The sequence below is a fragment of the Anolis sagrei genome, chromosome 2 (assembly GCF_037176765.1).
Source record: "Anolis sagrei isolate rAnoSag1 chromosome 2, rAnoSag1.mat, whole genome shotgun sequence".
Classification (NCBI taxonomy): Eukaryota; Metazoa; Chordata; class Lepidosauria; order Squamata; family Dactyloidae; genus Anolis; species Anolis sagrei.
The window spans coordinates 110512355-110536001 of record NC_090022.1 but is presented as its reverse complement, the minus strand read 5'-3'; the positions used below and the strand labels follow the sequence as shown (position 1 = coordinate 110536001).

The following is a 23647-nucleotide window of genomic DNA, read 5'->3' as shown; positions in this document are numbered from 1 at the left end:
AAATAAATAAATAGGCTCAGATAACCCAGCTCAAAGCAGATATCGTGGGATTTTCTGCCTTGATATTCTGGGTTATATGGTGGTTTGGAAGGGCCCTGACTGGAGCAGCAAACAACATCACCCCACTCTGTAACATTGTACTGCAAATCCTACTTGTCTATTTGCACAAATATCTGTATATCTAAGTGGTCTCTGTCTTTATGTATCTAATGCTCTCTTTCTCTTTTCTCTCGGGCTACAATATCTGCTTTGAACTGGAATATATGCCTTTGTGGACTCAGATAACTCAGTTCAAAGCAGATATTGTGGGATTTCCTGCCTTGATATTCTGGGGTATGTGGCTGTGTGGAAGGGTCCTCTGTTATCAAGTCAAATATACCTGTAAGAGATGAATATCAGTTGACTCAGGATAACTTCCTGGCTTACAAAAAGCATGAAAATTCATCTGAAGAAAGAGGGAGACAGAAAAGGTAGAAAATGCCAAAAAAAAAAAAAGGCTCAAAGACAGTGCCATTTTGAAGCATAAGCACACTGGTCAGTTGCCCAGGGGCCCCATGTTAATCTATGCACAGCCTAAAATATAGCACCAATTTTCCAATTATCAACATTCAAATCTCCCTCTAACTTAGAAGAAGGAAAAAAAACTACTTGTAAATCATACATCAGCTGATCTACCAAAGAACACCAAAATCTCATGATAAAATGATACAATTTTATGTTGAAATGTTTGTTTTTCAAGTTCAGGGCTGATGTTATATGGTCCACATGTTTGCATTGATCAATTTTTGCTGTACAGCATGTTTAAAATGTCAAAACACAGATTTTTTTTGGAGGTAACAATAAATATAAGTTTATTTTATCAATAATTTACATTTTTATTCCTGTGCATGGTTGTGTAGGTGGGGCCTGGTGCACTGCTTTTCCCGGAGGCCTATAATGCTGTTCAGACGGCCCTCCTGCTCAAAGACATAGAGTGCTGAGGAAGTGAGACGGGGAAAATTGAAAACAAAAAGAGTAAGGACAGAATGACCAGTTTTCAGTTTCAGAGAGGATGTCAAGAAAGGTGGAAGGAGCAAAAGAACCACTTTACCGTGTGGTTATTTCTCTTCCTGCTTTTTCTTTCAAGTATTTCCTTTCTCATGGCATTTTTTCCACATCCCCTGAAAATGGTACCTATAGGCCCTCCAGGGTCCTGGTCATGAAAATGAACTTTTGGGGATCCCCCAAATCAAATAGAACCATATCTCCTGATTATGACCAACAGATTGTGAACACAACCCTCTATATTTAAACTTTTGGCAGTTGTGCTATTCACCCTGTGCTGAACTGTAACTTTATGTTAGCTCCATTTGATTGAAATTTATTAGGGTGATTATTTGACAGAGGGGAAGAATAAAGCAATAAAACACTATCATTCATTCTTTTTATTTTGCAAATATTTCATACTTAAACCTGAAAGATATTAATTAATTTATTACCCCAGTTAATTTTCATGGGAGGCATGGCACACAGCTGTGCACTGGGACAGATCATTGATCCATCCAGCTCAACATTATTTAACTGGCAGTTGTTTTGCAGAGTTTGAGGAGGGGTCTTTCTCAGTCCACCCTAGAGGCATGAAGGACTGGACCTGTGGATCTTCTACATGTAAAACATATGCTCTGCCAATGAGCTATAGCACATTTTATACTGCAGATGCTTCTTTCCTCATGCTCCCTTGTTTTATAGGAATGAGCAAATCTTTCTGTTATTACAGCTCATAATCCTGCATCAGAGGTACAATATATATATATATATATATATATGACATACCTACGCTATGTCTCCCTTTCTTGATCTGACCCCTCAAGCCCATCTCAAAAGCCAGGTAGCCATCCTGAGCAATAAAGTTGTGGCTTTGGTAAGTTTGGTATTGCAGGATGATGTAGACACTCAGCCCCCTCCTGCTAGCAATGAGGCTGTGAAGATGAGTTGCACCAGGACCAATGAGGGACTTTGTTTCTGCTTCATGTGCCATTGTGCCATGCTCTCTTCTTGGAGAATTTGTCTTCTTCAGAAGATGAAGAAGACTTACAGCACCTGAGTCCTCTTCCAGTAGTTCAGCCTAATAAACAAGTCAAATCCTTTTCCAGTTCAGCAAGAAAGGATGCCGGAGGAGAGACTTTCATACCTTCAGAAGAGAAAATAACTTTGGCATATGGTGCAAACCATCAAATGTAGAAAAGGCTATATGCCTACAGCTGTGAGACATACTATTTCACATGTGGTATAGGATACACTGAGTGTTGCTAAAAGCAGGCAAGCTGTCCCCTGTCTAGCTACCAGAAGCAAACTTTCAGTTCACCTCTTGGTAACCTGATGATCTGACTCTGCTGTTGTACATCTTGGATTAATGACCCTTAGGCCCTTTCCACACAGCTGAATAAAATCTCACATTATCTGTTTTGAACTGGAATATATGGCATTGTGGACTCAGGGCCCTTCCACACAGCCCTATATCCCAGAATATTGAGGCAGAAAATCCCACAATATCTGCTTTGAACTGGGTTACCTTAGTCCACACTCAGATAATGTGGGATTTTCTGTCTTGATATTTTGGGATATAGGGCTGTGTGGAAGGGCCCTAAGATAACCCAGTTAACAGCAGATATTGTGGCAGTTTCTGCCTTGATATTCTGGGTTATATAGCTGTGTGGAAGGGTCCTTTGACTGCTTATTGCCTCCTCTACTTGGACTGTATTCTGATTACAACTTCATGACCTTGGGCTGTTTGTCATTGCAGAACTTTGAATTCTGAATGTTAAGAACAGGACACTTTGCTTACTGGCAGTATGGGGTTGTTTTCACCATCTGAAAGCATCCTGCTCAGCAGTGCTGCAGAACGCCATTGTTCAGGATGTCTGTTCAGGTGGGTTATGCAAATATTCATGGTCACAGCAAGGGTACTACAATGGTAAATGTGAAAAAGAAGCAATTGCAAGGTTGTGAGTGTAACTTACAATGTTATAACTAACTAATAGGAGGCCAGTCATCATCACCATCATTTCATTTGTATCCTGCCCATTCCCTGATATTGGGACAAAAGACAGCTTAAAGATTATTAAAACCAAAACAATAACGGGATATGTGCTTTAATGTTATTAAGACAAAAATACCCCTTAGAATTTGTTTAAATTGAAAGTCTTCATGCAATATGAAGTGAGACAGTCGGCGATAGAATATGATAGAGAGGGCAGGAAAGAGGGGAGAATGGCAAGATCTGAGATTAATACTTTCTAGAAACTGTGTTTTGTTGGATCAAATTGATATCAGTTCATATGATTGCTTCTTGTGAGGGTTTATGATTTAACCATGATTTGCAGGTGTTTATTATATATTGAGATTGCAACCAACTGGATGACCATGGATAAGTCACATACTCTCAGCCTTTGAGAAGGGCAAAAGCAACCCCTGTCTCAACAAATATTGCTAAGAATACCCCCATCCCTCTGGTGATAGGTTCACTTTAAGGTTGCTATAAGTCAGAAATGACTTGAAGGCACCCAATAATGACAAGCCCTCAAACTTGCTATCCCTTAGTGCGGTGACCTTTTATTTTCTAAATCTTCCTTCATCATTGTTAGCTCCAATTCAGAGTGAAGCTGACTGAAAAAACAGCTAGAAACAAAGAAAGCCATGCCAAACTGAATTCAATAGAAAACATTAAGAGAAAACATAGTGAAATAGAATATTATGCAAATAAGAATGGAATTCTTATTCCCAGATATTGCTGTGAAAAATAAGATACAAGATTGCCATTTCTGACTGACATTTATTTTGGTGCAATCATAGGATGGGCATTTCTTGGCCAGATTTGTTCAGAGGAGATTTCTGTGGCTGACCAGGGATTTAAACTCTGGTCCCCTGGAGTCCTGGTTCCACATTCAAAACACTACAGCATGCCGCCTATGTAGTGGTATTTATTGTGACATTTATTATTTGCAGATAGCCCTTTCCCTTTTCTCTCTCAGAACCTCAGGTATCTGACTTTTCTCCTCCCCACCACATCTTTACAACAACTCACGGGCTTTCTTTCTTTTCTCTTTTTTCATCAGGCTAAGAAGGGATGACTGGCCTACGATCATCAAGTGCATTTCATGGCTCATTGGAGACTAGTCAAGCACTCAAACCATTGGCACTTTACTGGAACCGAAAACAAGCACAATCAAAAGGCCATCATCTGAAGATCACTAAGATAGCGTGGAAAAGCTAAGCAAGAACGATAGTTATTTTTATGTACTATATCTTATGGGAAGAATGCACACCTCAATTATTTCTCAGAATTTTATTTCCAGTTGTTGGCCCCATGGAATCTTCCACCTACACTTAACTTTCCACCTCTAGTTTGAGAAGCAGTTTGGAGATTTAATGTGAATGCTTGTAAAATAAAAAAAATGAGGAAAACAGACTTGTGTTGCAGTGACCTAAGATCTATGGGGCAGCAATACAGAGAAAGCTTGGGTATGCCAGGATGCTTCAAACTTCATTGGCAAAAGGGATATAAGAAGGAAAGACCACATTTTGTTCAACCTTTTTCTTCTGTTGACAAACATACACATGGTTCAACACGCAAAGAGCATTAATGTCTTCATTATAAATTTTATTTATTTATTGAAAACATTTATATCCCGTCCTTCTCAACCCCCAAAGAGGGACTCAGGATGGTTTACAATTGGCAATTACAGCACAGCAATTAACATAAACAGGTCAACGTCAGTTAAAATACATGAAAAATACATTCAATATAATGGCCCTTAAAATATCAACACAACCAAGTTTGAGTCCTCTAATCCAAATCATAGCCCAGAGTTCCAGTCCAAGGTGTCTTCATTGACAATTCTCTTGAGTCATTACAGTTGTTGCTCAGCCAGCTGCCCAAATGCTTGGTCCCAGAGCCAAGACTAGTTTTTTTCCTGAAGGAGAGGATAGATTGAGTCACTCGGATTTCACTGGGGAGTGCATTCCACAGATGGGTGGCCACCACCGAGAAGATCCTGCTCTTGTCTCTGCCAGTCACGCTTGTGAGGGTGGCAGGTTCGAGAGCAGGGCCTCCCCCGACAATTGTGAACTCTGAAGTGGGTCATAGAGGGAGAATTTGTACAGAAATATGATAATGTTGCCCCTTTCCCTGATTTCAGCCATTCCCTCTACTTGCATGGGCATAAGTAGGAAATGCACTGGGTCATCTTGATCCAATCATACTCCCTTTTGAGAGTGGGTTGTTGTGAGGATGAACTGGCTTTCCTGTTTTAACTCCTATGCTGAGATATCTTCACTGGCTGCTATTTAACTACCAAGCCAGATTTGATGTCATACCTTTGATTACTTAGGCTTGAAGTAATGCAGAAACGGTTTACACCAGGGGACTCATAGGTTTACATATATATATGGCCCACCCTGCTATTAGAAACCATCCTGATCTGTACTCCTGAATAGGGAACTTTGTTTACTACACTATAGCTTACACTTTGTTTACTACACTTCATTCAGTTGAGATATGGAGCAGGACTTTCTCTATTGTGATGCTCTCCATATGGAACACTCTCTTCACTGAGGCAGGATGTGGGCCATTTCCATCATTCACATTTCTTTAAAAAAATACTCAGTTCTTTTCATTATTATTTGCCCAACTATTATGGTTGATTTTCATGTGAGTCATTTTCTAGAATTGTTTATCATTGTATCATAACATTTGGCTACTAGATTTATTGCTGTTGGTTTTCACTCTGAAACACTTTGGAATTTTTATTTTAAATTAAAGATGGTTTAGCAATGTTCTTGAATAAATACTAGAGAAAAAGAAGCTTGTATACCATTTTTGAAGCTAAACATGGTCAGTTCTAGTTAGCACTTGGATGGAAGAACACAAATGGATATTTCATGCTGTAGCCTATATTACAGGCATTCCTTATTGTGCCCTAATTTTGTTTCCAAATGGTTCTGTATTAGCAAAAAAGGTTTCCATATGTATCCTCATGCATGATCTAGAACAGAGGTTGTCACCTTGCAGGTCTCCGGGTCTTTTGGCCTACAACTCCCAGAAATCCCAGCCAGTTTACCAGCTGTTAGGATTTCTGGGAGTCGAAGGCCAAAACATCTGGGGACTCACAGGTTGAGAACCACTGATCTAGAATAAGGTGAGCAATTTGTACTGCTCCAGATCCTTTTCAACACCACTTTCCACCACAATCACCAACAACTGGAGGACTATAAGATGCCCATCCCAGCCAACAATTTAACTGAAAATCTTCTCCCCTCATAGTAGTGGGATTGAAGCATGGACTCTGCAACCCTGAACACAATAACCCATCAAGTCTTCATCCAGTTCGGGTTTGGGACCAAATGAAACAAAACAGAGTTGGGGACTGGGACTCATTTTTCTGAATAAGTCACCAGATTGTGTCATATGATGATGATGATTATTATTATTATTATTAGAAACACAACAAGATTAGTACAGCAAACAAGATCGCTATTCTGGCTGTTGTATTGGATGACACATAAGACACTTCCCAAGTGTCTAGGACTATGTGATGTGTCAGCTAATAATGCATGCATCTGACAGATGGTGATTTTGTCAGTGCTGATTGTGTTTAAGTGCAGGCCAAAGTCTTTAGGCACTGCACCCAGTGTACCAATCACCACTGGCTTGTGACAAAGTCTTTGCAGTTCGCTCTTTAAATCCTTGTAACATGTAAGCTTTTCAAATTTATTATTATTATTATTATTATTATTATTATTATTATTTTGCATTGACCTTGGCCTCTTCTTTTGTATACATTTCCTATCCTGCCAGCAGCAAGTAACCTAGTGCCTCTGTGACATTTTAATGACATTTAAAGGGAGAGCAACTCAAAGAAAAGCAAGGAGAATTCAAGGAGAAACCATTAAGAATTCCAAATGTACATGACTGTTCACAATGCTTTCAGCCTCAGAAGCCAGCAGGCTTCAAAGAGCCTGTATCTTCCTCGGAGTCAATGTCCTTTCATAATCAGGAATGTGCTGAATACGTGGAGCTCACTTGTTCCCAAACCACTGAGGAGCCTGCCTATGTGTCCTTTATGCCAGCAAAATATCCAAAATATCAAGGTGGTAATGGTTCCTCAATGGTTTCTCTTCAGATTGTATAAACCTGTGTTTATTCAGAAATGACTGAAGGAACACAACATTTCAGCTCCAGCTAAGGATATAGATAAGTGCACAATACGAGAGAGGCAGGGAGGGAGGGAGAATTGATGAGTTTTTAGCTGTCTGAGGAAATGTAGTTTGTTTGTGTTCAGAGAGTTTCAAATAAATATTAAGTCCATGACTTTCTCAGTTTGAGACAAGGCCTATGTTTTCTGAGGCCACCAATGTCTTTATTGTTTGAATCAGCGTATGTTTCAGTTTGCCCATTGGTTGGGTATTATCTTTTCTTTCAGGGCACCTTGATGCCCCATATGAAATGTATTTTTTAAAAAGGGGGAAAAACTTTATGTCAAAGCAGAATCCCACTCAGAGAGCAAGGAGGCAGGCTGTCCCTTTAGTAATCCCCATCGACCGTTTCTCGCAAGGGACTGGATTGCTAGGTGGAAATGAGCGAGGCAGCCTTCCCAAAGCCTTGGCTCCGCTGTGTCCTATTCTGAGCAACAAGGCGGCCTTTCAGCACCACGGAGAGCTCCCCGGGAGCTTTCAGGCCCCTTCCGCGAAGGCAATGTGCTCTCCCTTGCTTCTCTGGAAACACAGCCCATTCAAGAAATCTGAAGCTGAATCCCACTGCTGGTTGTGTGTGTGTGTGTGTGGGGGGGGGGGGGGGGAGGCTGTGGGGGGAAAGGAGGGGAAGGCGATGCCGGTGGGAAGGCGTGCGTGCGCCCAGCGAAACTCGGCATGATTTCCTAGGGCAAGAGGGTGCCTTCTTGGCGGCCACCTGATGCTGTTCTTGGAGAGCAGTGACAGATGCCTCCTCGGACAGGCAGTGACATTGGAAGGCTGCTTGGCAGGAGAGGGGCTTGGAGGCAACGCGGAAGGGTCGAAGCGCTTCCCCGCACCGTTTGGCAGAGGGAAATTGAGGAAGGGAAGGCAAAGCAGAGGTGCATGCCGACACACCAGCGCCCTCTGAACCGCACAAATACCAGAACCTCCTCACTCACCCATGCCCCCCAGCCCAGGTTCTACTTGCCCTACCTCAACCCTCTGGGACTAAGGGCCACCCTGCCCACTCCTGGCGTCTCAGCCTGGAAGGGAGATGGGCCTCTCTCTTCCTCTTCGGTGAACCCGACAATACATCTTTGGCTACTCCAGGAATACAGAAGAGCCACCAAACCCAGCAGGGGAGAAGAAGTATCCCTTAGCATTTCTCGTCATTCACACTGGTGAAACGAATAGATATTGGATCAAGACAATTGGGGGGCGGCGAGGGCCAGATCTTCTTTGGAGGGGAAAGAGGGGTGGAGGGCAGGCGCTGGGCGTGCTGGAGCGCACCAGGCTTCCCCGCATCTGTCCGAAGATGCTCCCCACTTCGTGTCAGGAGAGCCCCCTTCAGCCCCTCCCGCCAGTCTATATCTGCATCTATAGTCAGGCACACACACAAGCGTAGCCTCCCTCCTCTTCCTCCCTCCCTCCCTCCCTATCCCCATACAATCAAATATAATCCAAGCAAAATAATAACGCCAGGTGCGGGTGGCGTTAGAAAGGATTGCGCCGAGAAGGGAAGGGGATTAGGGCGGGAGGGCTGAATAATAAGATGTGCTGCATATGGAATAGTAAGAATAATAATAATAATAATAATAATAATAATAATGAGGAAAAAAAGGGCGAGCGGGTCTCCTGGCTGCCAGCTTGGTTGGTGCCACCTTCCTTTCTAAAACCCAATCTCTCCTGGCATGAAGTCACAGCCTCGTTCACATCCGGTTTACCCCGGGACGTACTACTCCTGTCTCGGTATAAAAGCGAAAGGGTGGGTGGTGGTGTGTGTGGGATTTGGGTTTTCTTTCTTTTTGGGGGGAGGAGGGAGGGGGGTGTTTTTGGTGGGGTTGCCGAGCTGCGATCCGGAGGCGAGGCGGAGGGAAGCGGGGGGCTGGAAAGGCGGAGGAGGAGGAGGAGGAGGAGGAGGAGGAGGAGGAGGAGGAGGAGGAGAGTCGGGCGGCGGCGGCGGCGGCAGCAACAGCGGCGGCATCCATGATGGCTGAGCGCCCCTGAGAGCGAGAGAGAGGGAAAGGGAGAGAGAGGGAGAGGGAGAGAGGGGAAGGGAGAGGGAGGGAGAGGCAGAGAGAGGAGAGTTTCCACCACCACCTCCTCCTCCTCGGCCGCCGCCTCTCCTCCTCGGCCCCTTTCCTTTCCTTTCCTTTCCCTCCTGCCGCTCTTTTGGGCGATTTTCAGGGCGCGATCCCTCCGTTGGCTCCGGCGGAGAGTCTCGAGGTAACCGGCGCTTGCTTTCTCGCCTTGCTCCAGCATCCAGCATCTCCCAGCTCCCCCTCCTTCCTTCCCTCCCTCCCTCCCTCCATCCCTCCTTCCTTCCCTCTCCCCCCTCCCTCCCTCCCTCTTCTCTTTCCCTCTCTCTTTCTCTCCTCCTTCACTCCTTTTCCCCCTTTCCCCGGGAAGAGCATCTTTATGGATGGGAAGGACTGGTGTGGGCTCTCTCCTCTCGCGCCGAGCAGGTACGCCGGGGCGGCATGGCTTCTCCCGAGATCCATCCCCCTGCCCCTGCCCCTGCCCCTGCCCCCACCCCTTCGCCCACCCGAGAGCCCCCTCGCAAGACCCACATCCGCAGCGATCGATGGGCGGCCGGGAGAGAGGGAGGGAGGGAGGGGGGAGGGAGGGGGGCTGGGGAGCCCGAGCGGAAGCCATCCTCTTCCCCATCCTCTCCGGCATCCTCTTTCTTCCCTGCGTTTGGGGCGGGAGGGAGGCGTTGAGGTGGGGAGGAAGGAGGAGGACCACTCCGGGGGGAGACAAAGTTGCTAAGCTGGTGGCCAAAAATATAGGGAGAAACCGGGGAGGGGAGCCCACCGCCTTCCGCACCCCCTAACCCAGAGTCAGCCCAGCCACCCCCTGAGCAGAAGCCAGGCACATCCTTGGCTTGGCTTGGCTTCCCCCGGCTCTCCCCGAAACGTCCCTCTCCATCGCTCTCTTCATGGAAGACCTGGTGGCGGTGTGTGGGGGTCTGGGCACAATCCCCCCTCTCTTCTGTTTTCGTCTGGACTCTCAGGGGCCATGGTAGCGGGTGAGCGGGGGGGGGAGCTGGCCGAGGAAAGGAAGCAAAGGAAGGAAGGGCGAGGGCTGGGAGAGGAGCAAGGATTTGTGCACTTGGTGGTTCCTCCCCCGCTGCTTTTGCTCCCCCTTCCCCTTTTCTTCCTCCTCTACAGGCAATTCGGGGGCTTGGATTCCTTCTTGTGAATTTAGGAGGGCAAGTGTGTGTGTGTATGTGAGGGGGGGGGGGCATCTACAGCGCTTGGCTGGAGAACAGGGCAGAAGTTAGCACACCAAGCCAGGCGGTGCTTTGGCTTTATCGATTTTCCCCACCTTTTCCTTTTCCTTCCCTTCCCATCTCTTGATCAAGAGAGAGGCAGCCCGCATTTTTACAGAGAAGGCAGGGAAAACTCTGCCTGTTCCCATGAGGAGCTTGACTCTCGCCTTGGACTCCGGCTGTGGATGGTTGGCTTTGAGCTCCCTACTACTCCAGCCACCTCCTTCCAGCTGCTCTCTCTTCCTCCTCCTCCTCCTCCTCCTCTTCTTCATTCTGTTGGTTTTCTGGTGTGGCTTGAAATGGTGCTTCTGTGTTGCAATTGCTTCCAAAGAGTCTAGCCAGCCCATGCCAGGAGTGTGTGTGCGAGTGTGAGCGCAGGAGGGGGAGGCAAGCGAGCCCATCTTGGATAAAACAATGCAAGCCCAGTGGATTCCGGCAGCAGAGCCAGAGCCAGAGCAGGGGGCAAGGAGCGGCAGCCGGGCCTGAAGAGCCCCTCGGAATGGTAAAGCTGGCTTCCAGGAAGACCACCCAGGTCTCCGAGGGGGAGGGGAGGGGGCTTCGGTTTCTCCTTTCTGCAAAAGACTCTGAAACTAAACTGGTGTCAGGCACAAAGCGAGACAGGAGATGGAGCCTTTGCTACCAGGAGTGTCCCCTCCTGATTTGGCAATGGGGGAGAGAAAGACTTGGGATCAGGTGCAGTATGCATGAAGTGACTTAAAAAGGGATCCTTGTGTATGCACTTTGGAGGAGGGAAGCATCCTGGACAGCTATGCAAGCCTAACTGTGATTTGGATGAAACTAGATTATGCTCATAAATGTTATGCTGCTTCTAAATAGCTTGGTAGCCAAGGTAAGAGGTCTCCTTTTGGATGGAAGTCATCTCCAATTTGGGACCTCCTATGGGTTTTCAAGACCTCATGAAATACCCTCAAGAAATCTTATTTATCAAAGCAAAGGCACTGTTTAAAAGCTCTTAGAGTCTTTAACATTGCTCCTAGGAAGAAACTGCAAAGCTTGTACTTGAAAGTGGCAGCTCATTGAGGGAGGGCAGAAGTTACTGAGAAGGCTTCTTTGAGTACTTGGCCTTTGAAAGCATAAGTGAAACAGATTTTTAAAAAATTCTCTGTGAAGTGCAATGAAGGACCCTGTCTCTAGAAATGGACATAATTAAATGTGTGAAGCAGATAGGGCCATCTTCTTTTTCCTTTGAATGAGACACCATGGTGTAATTATCACGGTTTGACATCTAGGAAAGCCATCTAAAGTTCTTGAGGACCTGTTGGTATTTTGCCGTGGTCTTTCAAAGCAAGGGGATTGCTTACTTTTGTTTCTTTTTCAAATTTTGTTTTCAGCTTCCATAACCTACCATGAAAATGACGCATCTTCTCTGTGACCGCCTTTGGGCCTGGGTTCTCCTTATAAGCACACTAACTGGAAGAAGGTGGGGAAAGACCTCTCTCTCTCTCTCTCTCTCTCTCTCTTTCTTGACTGTCTTTCTCTCTTTTTCAAAAAAAATTATTACACAAACGTCAGTATGGAACATCTTTGCTCTTTGTAATGGAAAGAGAATAAGGAACTGGCTGCACATGGGCTAGGCTACTACTAATTGTATTTAGGGGAAGTTAATCCTGTTCAAATCCCAGCTAAGTCAAAATACGAGAAGATTGAAAGAAAATGACGGTTTGTTTGCATAACATGTGTAGTGCAATTGCTGTTCAGGAAGAGTTCATCAGTGACTCCTTCACCCACACTAAAGTTAGATTGGTGATTTAAATGCAGTCACACATACAAAAGAGTGATAGATATATTCTGCCAGAATTTATTCTGCATAGAAAAACGGGGGAAAGAAGTCAGCACAGGACCTCATGTTAGCAATTTGCATATCAGTTTCTTCAATTTTCACCAAAATGAGTGAATGGCCTACAGACTTTAGGGCTGGCTTTTCCCTGTTAAATATTTGATCAGCAAATCAGAATCTCTTTGTAAGACTAGACTGTTCAAGCAAATTGGGTCTGAGAAATGGGATCATGAAGGCTAGCTATTTCATGTAAGGATTGAAAATTTGGGATCAGTGGGAGCATGGCATGAGAAGCATGCCATCCAGACCCATCAGGATCAGGAGTGAATTTACCATTGACGTTATTTCATTGAAGGGAGGAGGGGGAAGCTTCTCCAATTATGATTTGTATCTGGGATTAGACTATTTGTGTCAATAGTGTATATTATATATCGATGAATGCATATTTTTGTGCTGAAATGCAAATAATGACAAACACTTCTTCATCTCTAATTCTGACTTATTTCTCTTAATTCAGCATCACTATTTAAATTGGTTCCGTGAACAAACAGAAATGTGTATTTTTTATAAGGGACCGAGGTGACGATGGATCATCCAATTTAGCTTCAGCTTTTTTTCCTCCAAGGACAGGATTTTTTTTTAAAAAAACCAACAGCAACACAGGCATACAAATAAAGGAGGCTGGCATATCATTTTATATAGCATAGTTGATGAGCAAGGTGCATAAAGTGGATTTCTGAAAGAAAAGGAGATAAATGAAAATAAGAGAGAATTGACCCTTGGACCATGTCTTCTGTTTTATCACCCCCTCCCCGCTTCCCTACTGTGTGCTGCTTGCTGTTTTGCTGAGACTGTAGATTTAGAAGTCAGAATCAAGAAACATTTGCCTGTTATTGAAAAATTATATGAGGTGTCACTATTATAATGACCTGTAGATGGAGTTAGTGCACAGTCGTTTTTTATTATTATTATACAGTTGTTTAGTGTAAAACCACAAACATGGTAACTGACATTTTCCTTCAAGATATTCAAATGACACCTTGGGAAAAACACAATTTCATAGCTAAAATGTTTATCCTCCTTTTACTGTCTGTGGCCCTGTCTGGCAAATCAAGTGACGTGGCACGCGTGTCTGTATTGAGGGGAAGGAAGGGTCGCCCGTTCCTGACTCAACTATTTTGCTCATAAAGCCAGGGAGAAGTTTTCAGGGTTTTTAAAAATCTCTTTTTTTTGTACCAAAGATAAATGAGAATGTAAAACTTGATAGTTTTGCATTTGTGTGTGCTATATGCACAATGCTTTTGTCAGGCCTATTCATAGAGCAGCAGAGATTAATACAAGAGCAGAGTATTGTACTTATAATTTTAAAACTTGTAAGTACTAATAATTCTAAAAACTTATAATTATAAAAGACAGAATTATAAGTTTATATAATTGAAGATATAGGTGTAATTCATGACATTTTCCCTCCTTCATACATTACTTTGAGCCATTTCTCTCACTGAGTCTATGCCTACATTTACAGAGATACCGGGCAAAACTTTAGAGACAGTGAAACATACCAACTTTGATCCAATTGAAATCAATATTATACAAGGCCTAATTTTTCCACAAATGCTCTCTTGGTTTCAGCATGACATGATGAAATGTATTACTTTCTGACTATTGTTACAACCCATTTTAATAGTGTGTTATGGGTTTATCCGAAGCTTGGTTAGTAAGAATCATTTTACTCTTCAAATACCTGTGTTGGAAGTCAAATTAATGGAATTTGCACAGGCAAAACACTCAAGACCATACTGTGTGTGAATTCTATAGTTACTAGAGAGTGAAAATATTGGTAACTGTTTCTGGGTCCATCTCATGCATTCAAAAAAACTTGGATCACTGTATTTCAAACAGGAGATTTTACTGCATTTTAGCAAAAACATCCAAAAAATTCATATATTTATGAAAATATATGGTATAAACACATACCTTGTTGTCTTTGCCAATCACAGCTTGCGTTGTGTGAAATGAAAATAACCTTCAAATGTTATAGAAAAGATGCAAGTAATATCTTATGGCAATGTGGGAACCCTATTTTCTGGAGGACATGAAATATTAATTTGCAAATTATATAGGATAGAGCAATCTTGTCCCATATAAACAGCATTTAAAATAAATACAAAGGATTTTCCTCATGATGTTTAAATAGTACTGTAGTGTATTAATAAATATCAACCAAAATTTACATAAATTATGTTACTTTTCTACAAATGAGCTAAATATGCAACACAAAACTGCAGTTATTACACATGCTCTGTATGTATTTATATACATTTTGAATTATAGTTGTACATGTGTAAACTGTGATCAAAATTATGAATGTGTTAATATGAGACTTTTTAATATAGAATTTGTGTTTGAAACTGCTGTAGCTGGATTTTTAAAACCATAAAACAGTTTTAAATTGGTTTTTACACCTATATTTATGTATATTAATTTTGCAAACATCTAATCTGTAAATTTAGAATGATTTAAATGCTAGTTTAATATACATCGTTTAGTTCATAAATGTGGTAGCTATTATATGAGATAAATATGGCTTGTAAATATTTGTCCTTATTGGTACCATTCATGGGGAGTTTCCAAATGGAAGAGTTTTTGGAGGAAAGATTGTGTTAATCACATTGGACCAGATACCCAAAGAAGGTTGATTCAGCAATAATGTAGGTGACAAAGTGATCAAGAAGAAAGGAACTTGGGGTTCAAGGGCTAAGTCCTGCTGAGTTTACACTGGCAAATGTCCCATTTTGCAAATAGGATCTCTCCCAGTTAAAGGACAGAAGAAGGACTCCAAGATTTGGCTCTAACACAACCATGATAGATGATTAGGAGAAAACAGTATGATTTGTACTTGAAGGTGCAAGAAGAAAGCCACTTTCTTAATGACAAGAACTTCACCGAAGTTTTAAAAAGAGACCAACACTAAAAAGAGACCAGCACCATCACAAATCGATGCCGTGACAAATCTATGAAAACAGTTTGCTTGTTGTATTCAGATTGAAAAGGCTTGGACTACTATTCATAGAATCATAGAGTTGGAAGAGATCTCATGGGTCATCCAGTCCAACCCCCTGCCAAGATGCAGGAAAATCACATTCAAAGCACCCCCGACAGATGGGCATCCAGCCTCTGTTTAAAAGTCTCCAAAGAAGGAGCCTCCACCACACTCCAGGCCAGAGGGTTCCACTGGTGAACAGTTCTCACAATCAGAAAGTTCTTCCTTATGTTCAGATGGAATCTCCTTTCCTATAGTTTGAAGCCATTGTTCTACGTCCTAGTCTCCAGGGCAGCAGAAAACAAGCTTGCTCCCTCCTCCCTATGACTTCCCCTCACATATTTATACATGGCTCTCATCATGTCTCCTCTCAGCCTTCTCTTCTTAGGCTAAACATGCCCAGATTCATTGGTTTCCAGTTGTCATTCAGGCCAAAACCTGATACTAAAGCTTGTTGTAAAATGTTGCATCAATCACTAAACCATATCCAAGCATTGGTGTTGCCAGGGTTCAATGATAGCACTGTATTAAACCATGCAGGGTTAAATGTTTAAATATCAATCATTTAGTTGCTAGGAATGTGGTTTGGAAGACAAGATGTGAAAATGTCCCTATAAACTCACAAAACGTTTTCTACTTCAGTAGGAAATAACTCAAGTGTGCATCCAATTTGGTTTCCTCCAAAGCATATTAGAAAGAGAACTGTTAATAACACATAGAAGATTTAACTGGGAATGTACTATATATACGCATTATGGTGTAAATCACTAGCTGATAGAGTTATCCAGAAAATTGTGCAGTTTGGAGAATGATATCACTGATTGTATTTCTAATTGTAGTTTGCTTAAACTGATGCTACTAACTTCTGAATAATACATTTCCCAGTGTGTTGCCTACTATTCCCTACTTTGAGTCTATTTAGATACCTCAATGGCTTGTTTTAGGGTTCATTTTACAGCAAACTATTTAGGGAGTTGATTTGTAAAACAAACAAGCAAACAAACCCACACAACGCACACCCACCGTCACTTGGAAACCCCTAGTTTGCAAATGTACAAAATGGTAAACATTAAATGCCTCAAATCTAATGTCTATTGGTTTCTAAGGTTCTGTGTGGCTTGGTAAAAGCTTTTCAATGAATGTGTATACTTTAAAAAGAAATTGTGTAGGAGAAAGGATCCTATAATGCTGCCATAATCTGGCTTGATGGAAGAGATTTTGCATCTAAAAATCAGTATAAGCGAGATTAAGCAGATTTGAGAATTATGATTCTGTAGGTTTGTTGCTGGATTAATGATTTATAATGTTAACAGCACTGGGGTTTTTTGTTTTGTTTCCAGCTCTGGACAAACTTCCTTACAAGATGAAATTAAGGACAACACAACAATATTCACTCGGATTCTAGACCGTTTACTTGATGGCTATGATAATCGCCTCAGACCAGGGTTGGGAGGTATGTATTAATGTCATTTCTGAATTGACCTTAAGAACAAAAAATGTGTACAACTACTATTTTTTGGCTGAATCTTTTGATTTCTTAAAGAGGAATAAAATAAACAGACCAAATAAAGAAATAGGTGTAGGTGTCTGCCAGATTCTCACTTGCGGTAAGATAAATACCTCTCAATAAATTGCTACATTCCCTGGGTTCCTCATAATTTAGAGCATCATTGTGAATTCTGAACAATGCACATTGGTGAAAATTCAGATATTTTGTTATTGTTATTGCATAAAACCGCTGAGGACTATCATTTTCAGTAAATTCACATTAACATTTCAATCCAGCCAAAACATGCCAATGTGAACGTAACTTCCCACTAAGATCAACAAAACATTCTTTAACATAAATTATTTAAACACTATTGGGTAAGTTTAATTGATCTGAGGGCTGGCCTACTTGAGATCCAAAACTGGGCCTCCAAAGTGGAGCTCTTCAGTGTTCGTGATAATCCCACTCCATTCCAACCTCAGAGAACCGAGGGAGCTTCCTTTGTTTTAAAAAATGTGCTGTAGAATTTTACAGTGGTATCAAGAGAGCATGCATTCACATAAAACTGTGTCAGAGCGGAGAACTGAATCTGCTCCAATTTATGTCAGCAGCTGTCCTGATTTCTGCTTCTGACTGTAGTTCCTCACACTGCAGGAAAGATTGTGCCTCAGGGTCACCTGTCATTCAGAAACAGCTTTGGGAGAACACGTGCGCACATGTGCAAGGCCTTCCGGATGTAAAGGGGGAATAAGATATTCAGATGGGCACTGTCTGATGTGCCAAAGATATATTACCCTATCAGCACAGTCTACACAAGTTTGCTCAGAAATAGGCCACGTTGCATTCAGAGGGCTTTCACTTATTTCTGGGTAAGCAATAGCATGCAGTGAATGGCAGTCTAAATGTTATTGCAACCTGTTTTGACCCGGGGTTCTTTCCGATTTTTGATCTTTGTACAACCTTCAAGAATACTAGATTCAGGAGGATCTAATATTTTCCAGCCTGTGAACAGGAAGTGCCAATCTGTTCATGGAAAGGACGTTCCCTGGGTTCCTCATAATTGTGAATTCTGAACAGTGTACATTGGTGAAAATTCGGCTCTTTTGTTACTGATATTGAATAAACCTTTGAGGACTATGATTTCCAGTTTATTCACATTAACATTTCAACCCAGCCAAAATGTGCCAATGTGAATGTAACTTCCCACTAAAATCAACAAGACATTCTTTAACTCAAATTATTTTAATACAATTGGGTAAGTTTAATTCATCTGAGGGCTGGCCTACCCAATATTCTTCTTTGAACCCAAAGTACCCTGGGTTTTTTTCAGCCACTGCACCAAGAAAACCCACTATGTGTGTCCTCATCTCTTCTCTGTACAAACAGTGGCAGTTGTTGGTGCTCATGTTGTGTATGTTAATCCACTCCTGAGCTTTAATCTAAACTTTAAAGGAGTTGCTGAAAGTGTGGATAAGATTAAGCACATTGGAGAGCTCCTTTAAAGTTCAAACCGAAACCCAGAGTACTTTCATTTCTCTTCACCACCCCAACTGACATGGAAGTTGCCAACTTTGTTCATCTCCTTTGACAAAATCCTAAACCATCTACTAAACACAAACAGATGAAATAACTTTCACTATCAGGTAGGTTTGTTTAGTGGGAAAATGGAAGAGTTGGCCAATTGTCACATTTAAACTGTCTTCAAAGAAGCATCAAACAGAAAAAGCTGAAAGCCCTAATCAAATGACTCATTCAATGCCACCATTGCCTTTTATCTGTTAATTCCATCTATCTCTCCACTCGATTTTGGTTTAATAGTATTGAATTTGATGGTATTATGTTTAAACTTTTGCTTTGTTAAGTATTATTCGTAGATTATTTTGATAAAGGGAACTCATGAAAATAATGGATTCTTTTGTGTGGAGGATTTTGAATGTAATTTTGAAAGTAATGTAACAAAGCAAGTCATTATTTTGTTCACTTACTGTGATAATATTTCCTCTACCTTCATGCAAAATCTGGGATTAGCTCCCAAATATTTTTTCATCCTTGATTAATACAACTATAGATTCCACTTAGCCTTAATGGCAAGCATGAATATATCATATTTAATAAGTGCTCTAGATATACCTTGGTTAGGATGGAGGCATGAATTAGTGTTATGTCTGATTTGAAAAAGGGGTATTTAATGCATTATCAAAAATGATTCAGGGATATTCCAGCTAATGTCTGTGTGGGTGTATCTCAGCCTCAAATGCAGGACATGGAGAAACATCCATGCCTTACAAAATGGAAGGCTGCGCATGGGTTCTAGTAGATTGTCTGTGAACATCAGCCTCAGTATGCAGTCAGAAAAGTCTAATTCCTCCCTTTCCCTTTGACTACAGCTGACATAGTCTCTGCTGCATTGGCATGACCCCTTTCTTCTTGAGCCTTTGCATAAAGTTTAGGTCATGAAGTTAGCCAAGATGCCAGAAGATGGTTAATTAGAATGAAAAGTGCTCAGTTTCACACATAGTCCAGATTTAATTTAAATGACTACACCTATTTGCTGCATTTGATGACATATCTAGTACAAGCAGCAGTCTATAGCATTAGCAATGTGCCAACAGGGCAATTACATCTGACCCTGTCCCCAAATACCATTTTGCTGAAGTGTGTAACTTTGAGAGACAGGGTATATTTTATTGGTAGCATATTAGTACAAACATTCTCAAGCTTAGAAGTGAAAAGGAATTGTCTGGTACAGAAGACATTTTCAATGTCTCTGTGATCACCTTACCAGTAGCATTATAGTCACTGCCTACGGTCCATAATGACGGGTAATGCAAAAACTGCCGCAATTCAATTAGAATGTTCCAAGTGTGGATCATGGGACATCTAATAGATGTTCTAATCTTAGGGGGACTAAAGATAGCATTTTGCTTGCATTTTAACACAATAGGGGTGTCATGAAGCATACAGACTCAGTATTTCCCTATGTTCTCCAAAATATTATGGCTGCAATCTCAGTGTGCACTCAGCAGTTTATTTCGAAGAGACGGGCATGTGGGTTGCATTCAAAGAGTAATAAATAGGAATGGCTTCAGATGGACCCCAATCTTTGCCTTTCTTTAGGAACACAACCAATAAAATCTTTTTTTTTCTGGTCACTATCAGGGCATTAAGTATAATTATGAGAATATATGTCAGTATGGGATGTATTGCCTACATAATGGTGACTCATTGCTCAATTCTATATGTTTCAAATGTTAGAAATTAATTACATCACATCTGATTCTTAAATAATATAAAATAAACAAATATGTCTACTGAATTGCTTATAAGTTTAGTCCTCATATGCACAAGTGTCTTTATCAAAACCTGGAGTCTTTTAAGGCCCAAACTGGGACTAATTTTGGATAGGTTATAGATTTTAAATATTGGGGAGGGAGGGCTTGTCCAAAAAGAATGTTAATGTGTAATGGAAAGGATAAGAAAGCTGGACTTTTAAAAATTGGGGTAAAAAAATTCAGAGATATTTTTGGACATCTTTATCCCGCTAGCTTCCTTTAAATTAGAAAGTTACTGCAAACATTTCCAGGAAGATACTCAAAATGAGCAAACATATTTACCCTTTTCCAAGCAGTGTAAAGTTGTAGTATATATTTTCCCCATCTTTTGGCAAGCTAAAACAGGGAGATGGATTTATTTGTGAATTTGTCTGCATGTATAAAGTAGCTGAGAAAAGCCTCTTTAGAATTTTGATTGTATGGTTCTAATTGTTTGTGAGAACAATATACTTAGTGGATTTCTCCTGACCTCTGTTCTATTTCAAATTCTGTTTACCATTTTCACATTGAGTTGGCTCTAAGCTATATATTTTTCTTGAAGCAGCTGGTGGAGGTCACTTACCCAGTAGTTAGGTGCAAGAATTATCTGTTAGGCAACCAACTGTTTCGTAATAATTCTAGGCTGGGCTTTTGGTCTCTGTTTAAGACAGAAGGTGTTCATAGATTCAAATGAACTCCTATCTCTGCATTACAATATCTCTTTAAGCAATCTCCTTGAAATAGAAAACTTAAGATTGTTCATGAAAACACCAAGGAGAGAAAAATAAGATTAGCTATACTGCTCTATACCTCTTTCATTACATATACAAAAGAGGCTTGGCAGTTTTTTCTTGTAATTCAAATTAGTCATATAACAAAAAACATCTCACTTAGGATAATTAGTCGTGCATCAAGAGTAAGGACATTTACCTAAGGTAGATGTTTAATAGAAGTAGGATGTATATCAAGGAAGTTACTAATTTGTATTGCCACAATAATGTAATTGAAGTGTTTCTTTTTCCAACACATGGGTACATTCAGACTACCAGTGAAAGAACCATAGTTTCAGGACATTCTGGTGGAAATTACAACCCTTTTTCTGAAATTCTGAATGTACTACCCATGTGTTGGAAGAAACTAACATATAGTCAGCTAAATAATGTATATTTTATAAGGTATATTACTCAGCTAAACAGCGTTTGCAATATTTTTGTAAATCGTCTTGTCATCTCATTTTATGCCACATTACTGGCATGACTTTGTATAACCCAATTCAAATAAGACTATATCATGCACTTTCCTATCAGGCTGCAGTCTTGAACACCAGAAAAAAAAAAGGTTGGCCTTTGGTCTGACATAGCTATGCTGACGTAGTTCAATGTGTTGTTGAAGGCTTTCATGGCCAGAATCACTGGGTTGTTGTAGGTTTTTCGGGTTTTATGGCCATGTTCTAGAAGCACTCTCTCCTGAGGTTTCACCTGCATCTGTGGCAAGCATTCTCAGAGGTTGTGAGATTTTCAATGTTTCTACTATTTGGATTTATACAGGCCAATTTGTGGTTGTTCCCTTGTATCTCAGTATATAATGGTGATACATATATTGAATTCTAACAGAGTAGCCAATTTTATTTTCTCTTCTTTTTCTACGCTATGGTTCAGAGTGAATGTCATCTACACTCCTACATTAAACTGGCTTCTATAAAATCTCTGCTATGGTTTCTGTTACCTTCATGGCATTATTTGGAAACTCTTTTGTAAAAGTAATAAATGACATTTGGTGATTATTTTTTTTTGGATATTGAGTGAAGGAGTCTGCAAAGCACATTAAATGTCAGTATTTATTTTAAAATGGTTATACCAGTATGTGTGCCACATATTTTATAGAGAACCATATATACTCAGTCATTTATCACTGCTGAATTCTAGTTTACCCACATTAGTTTTGTATAGTTTTCCAATACCTTTACATGAAGGATTTTCATTCTTGATTCCTGATCATCTTTGTTAAATTGTGTTACTAAGACATCATGATACTGTCATAAATGCACATATGCATATGTCGGTGCAAATTTTCCTTTATTTAATAAATGATGAAATTGAATGTACATGTTCATTTTATCCAACTGACATAATTCTAAACAATGCCAGATTTAGCATTGTGCTGAGGAATGCTTAAGCACAGGGCCCTATTAGCCGGAGCCCCATTTTCCTGCCCATTTTTTTTTAAATGATTTTTTTCTTTTAAATTTGAAGGCACTCTGTTTCTCAGTGAGTTCAGACATAATGATGGAGTTGCTATTCTGTGGGAGTGTGCTGTAAAAGTAGGCAGTGCAAGCCTACCTAGCCTGCCTCCTCCACAGCCCAAGGAAGGAAGAGGCCATGTAATGCCTTTCGGGTGAGAAGGGTGGCATATAAATGTCGCAAATAAATAAATAAATAAATAAATAAATAAATAAATAAATAAATAAATAAATTCACTAGCACAGGGCCTCATTTATCCTAAATTCATCACTGATTCTAAACAAGATGAAATCTCAATTTTTAAGTCACAATGAAATAATATTGTTTCTTTCTTTTATATTCTAGTTCTTTCATACTTTAGCAAACATCAATAAGTGCCATTAAATACTCTACACATTTAGCCTTTTCCTCAAGACACTGTGGTGTATTCACTTGCCTAGAGTTTCTAAGTATAGCTTTCCTATGTGAATATAGATTAGAAATTTTAACTTTTGAAAGCTTTTTCATGGACTGAATTCATTGCAACACCAGGCATGAAATGCGATGTATTTATTGCATCTTATACCTGTCTTTCATCTCAGGAAGTTAATGTATATAATTGCTCACTTCATTGTATCCTCACAGCATTGTTAGACCAAGAGATAAAATGATTGGTCTAATTTCACCCTGTGCATTTCAGGACTCAAAAGGGACATAAATCTGGATGTACCATATTCTCGTCCACCTTTTAAATCACTATGCCATTCTGTCTTTGTAAAATGTAAATGATAGTTTGTCAAATGAACACGATTAATTAATGGCAATTTTCAAAAACCTAAAATAATGCAGAAAGGATTTTTCTTTTAAAGGATTAATATACTATGTGCATACTTATACTGATATTTTAGACTAAATTAGAAAAAGATTTGTCTTTTATCAGTTTGTGAGACAAAAAGTGTGATCAACTGGGAATAAATGTTCAATTTATTCCTATGAAAATACATGTATACATGTATAGATAAAAATAATCCCTATATTGTTTAATAAAGCACGGAGAAGTAAATGTTACACCTTACAGTTTCAGTTGGCTTCTTTTGGCTATCTTTTCCTGACTCTTTCTCCATGTACTGGAACATTATTACTTCAGAAATTTTTGGGAGACATGTTCAGTCAGGTTGCCCTAGGAATGAAAACGTATAAGGTATTTATTCCTTAAAATGTTTCATGCATATAATAGTGTTCTGAATTGTGCTGTGCTCACAATAGAACTTACGATATTTTAAAGTAAACATGCTCTAGATTCCAGA

At 40.6% G+C, this 23647-nt stretch overlaps 1 protein-coding gene and 1 long non-coding RNA gene across 6 annotated transcripts in view; one reads left to right on the top strand and one right to left on the bottom strand.

The window, feature by feature from the left end:
- Positions 1 to 4618: 4618 nt before the first annotated feature.
- LOC137096058 (uncharacterized) lies at positions 4619 to 8760 on the bottom strand. The gene is made up of 2 exons (XR_010909203.1): positions 8203 to 8760; positions 4619 to 4952 (listed from the first exon to the last, which is right to left on the bottom strand). It is a non-coding gene; the product is annotated as an uncharacterized lncRNA (long non-coding RNA).
- Positions 8761 to 8848: 88 nt separating this feature from the next.
- The window catches only part of GABRA1 (gamma-aminobutyric acid type A receptor subunit alpha1), a 44661-nt gene continuing 29862 nt past the window's right edge, over positions 8849 to 23647 (top strand). Inside the window, exons 1-3 of one of the 5 annotated variants that reach the window (XM_060764979.2) lie at positions 8849 to 8958; positions 11833 to 11921; positions 16662 to 16774. In XM_060764979.2, the coding sequence (XP_060620962.1) occupies positions 11848 to 11921; positions 16662 to 16774 (187 nt within the window). In that variant the 5' untranslated portion in view covers positions 8849 to 8958; positions 11833 to 11847. Of the gene's footprint in view, positions 8975 to 9149; positions 9436 to 9564; positions 9675 to 10258; positions 10983 to 11832; positions 11922 to 16661; positions 16775 to 23647 lie in introns of those variants that run through there. The other 4 variants (XM_060764978.2, XM_060764976.2, XM_060764975.2 and 1 more) reach the window with 4 other exon arrangements.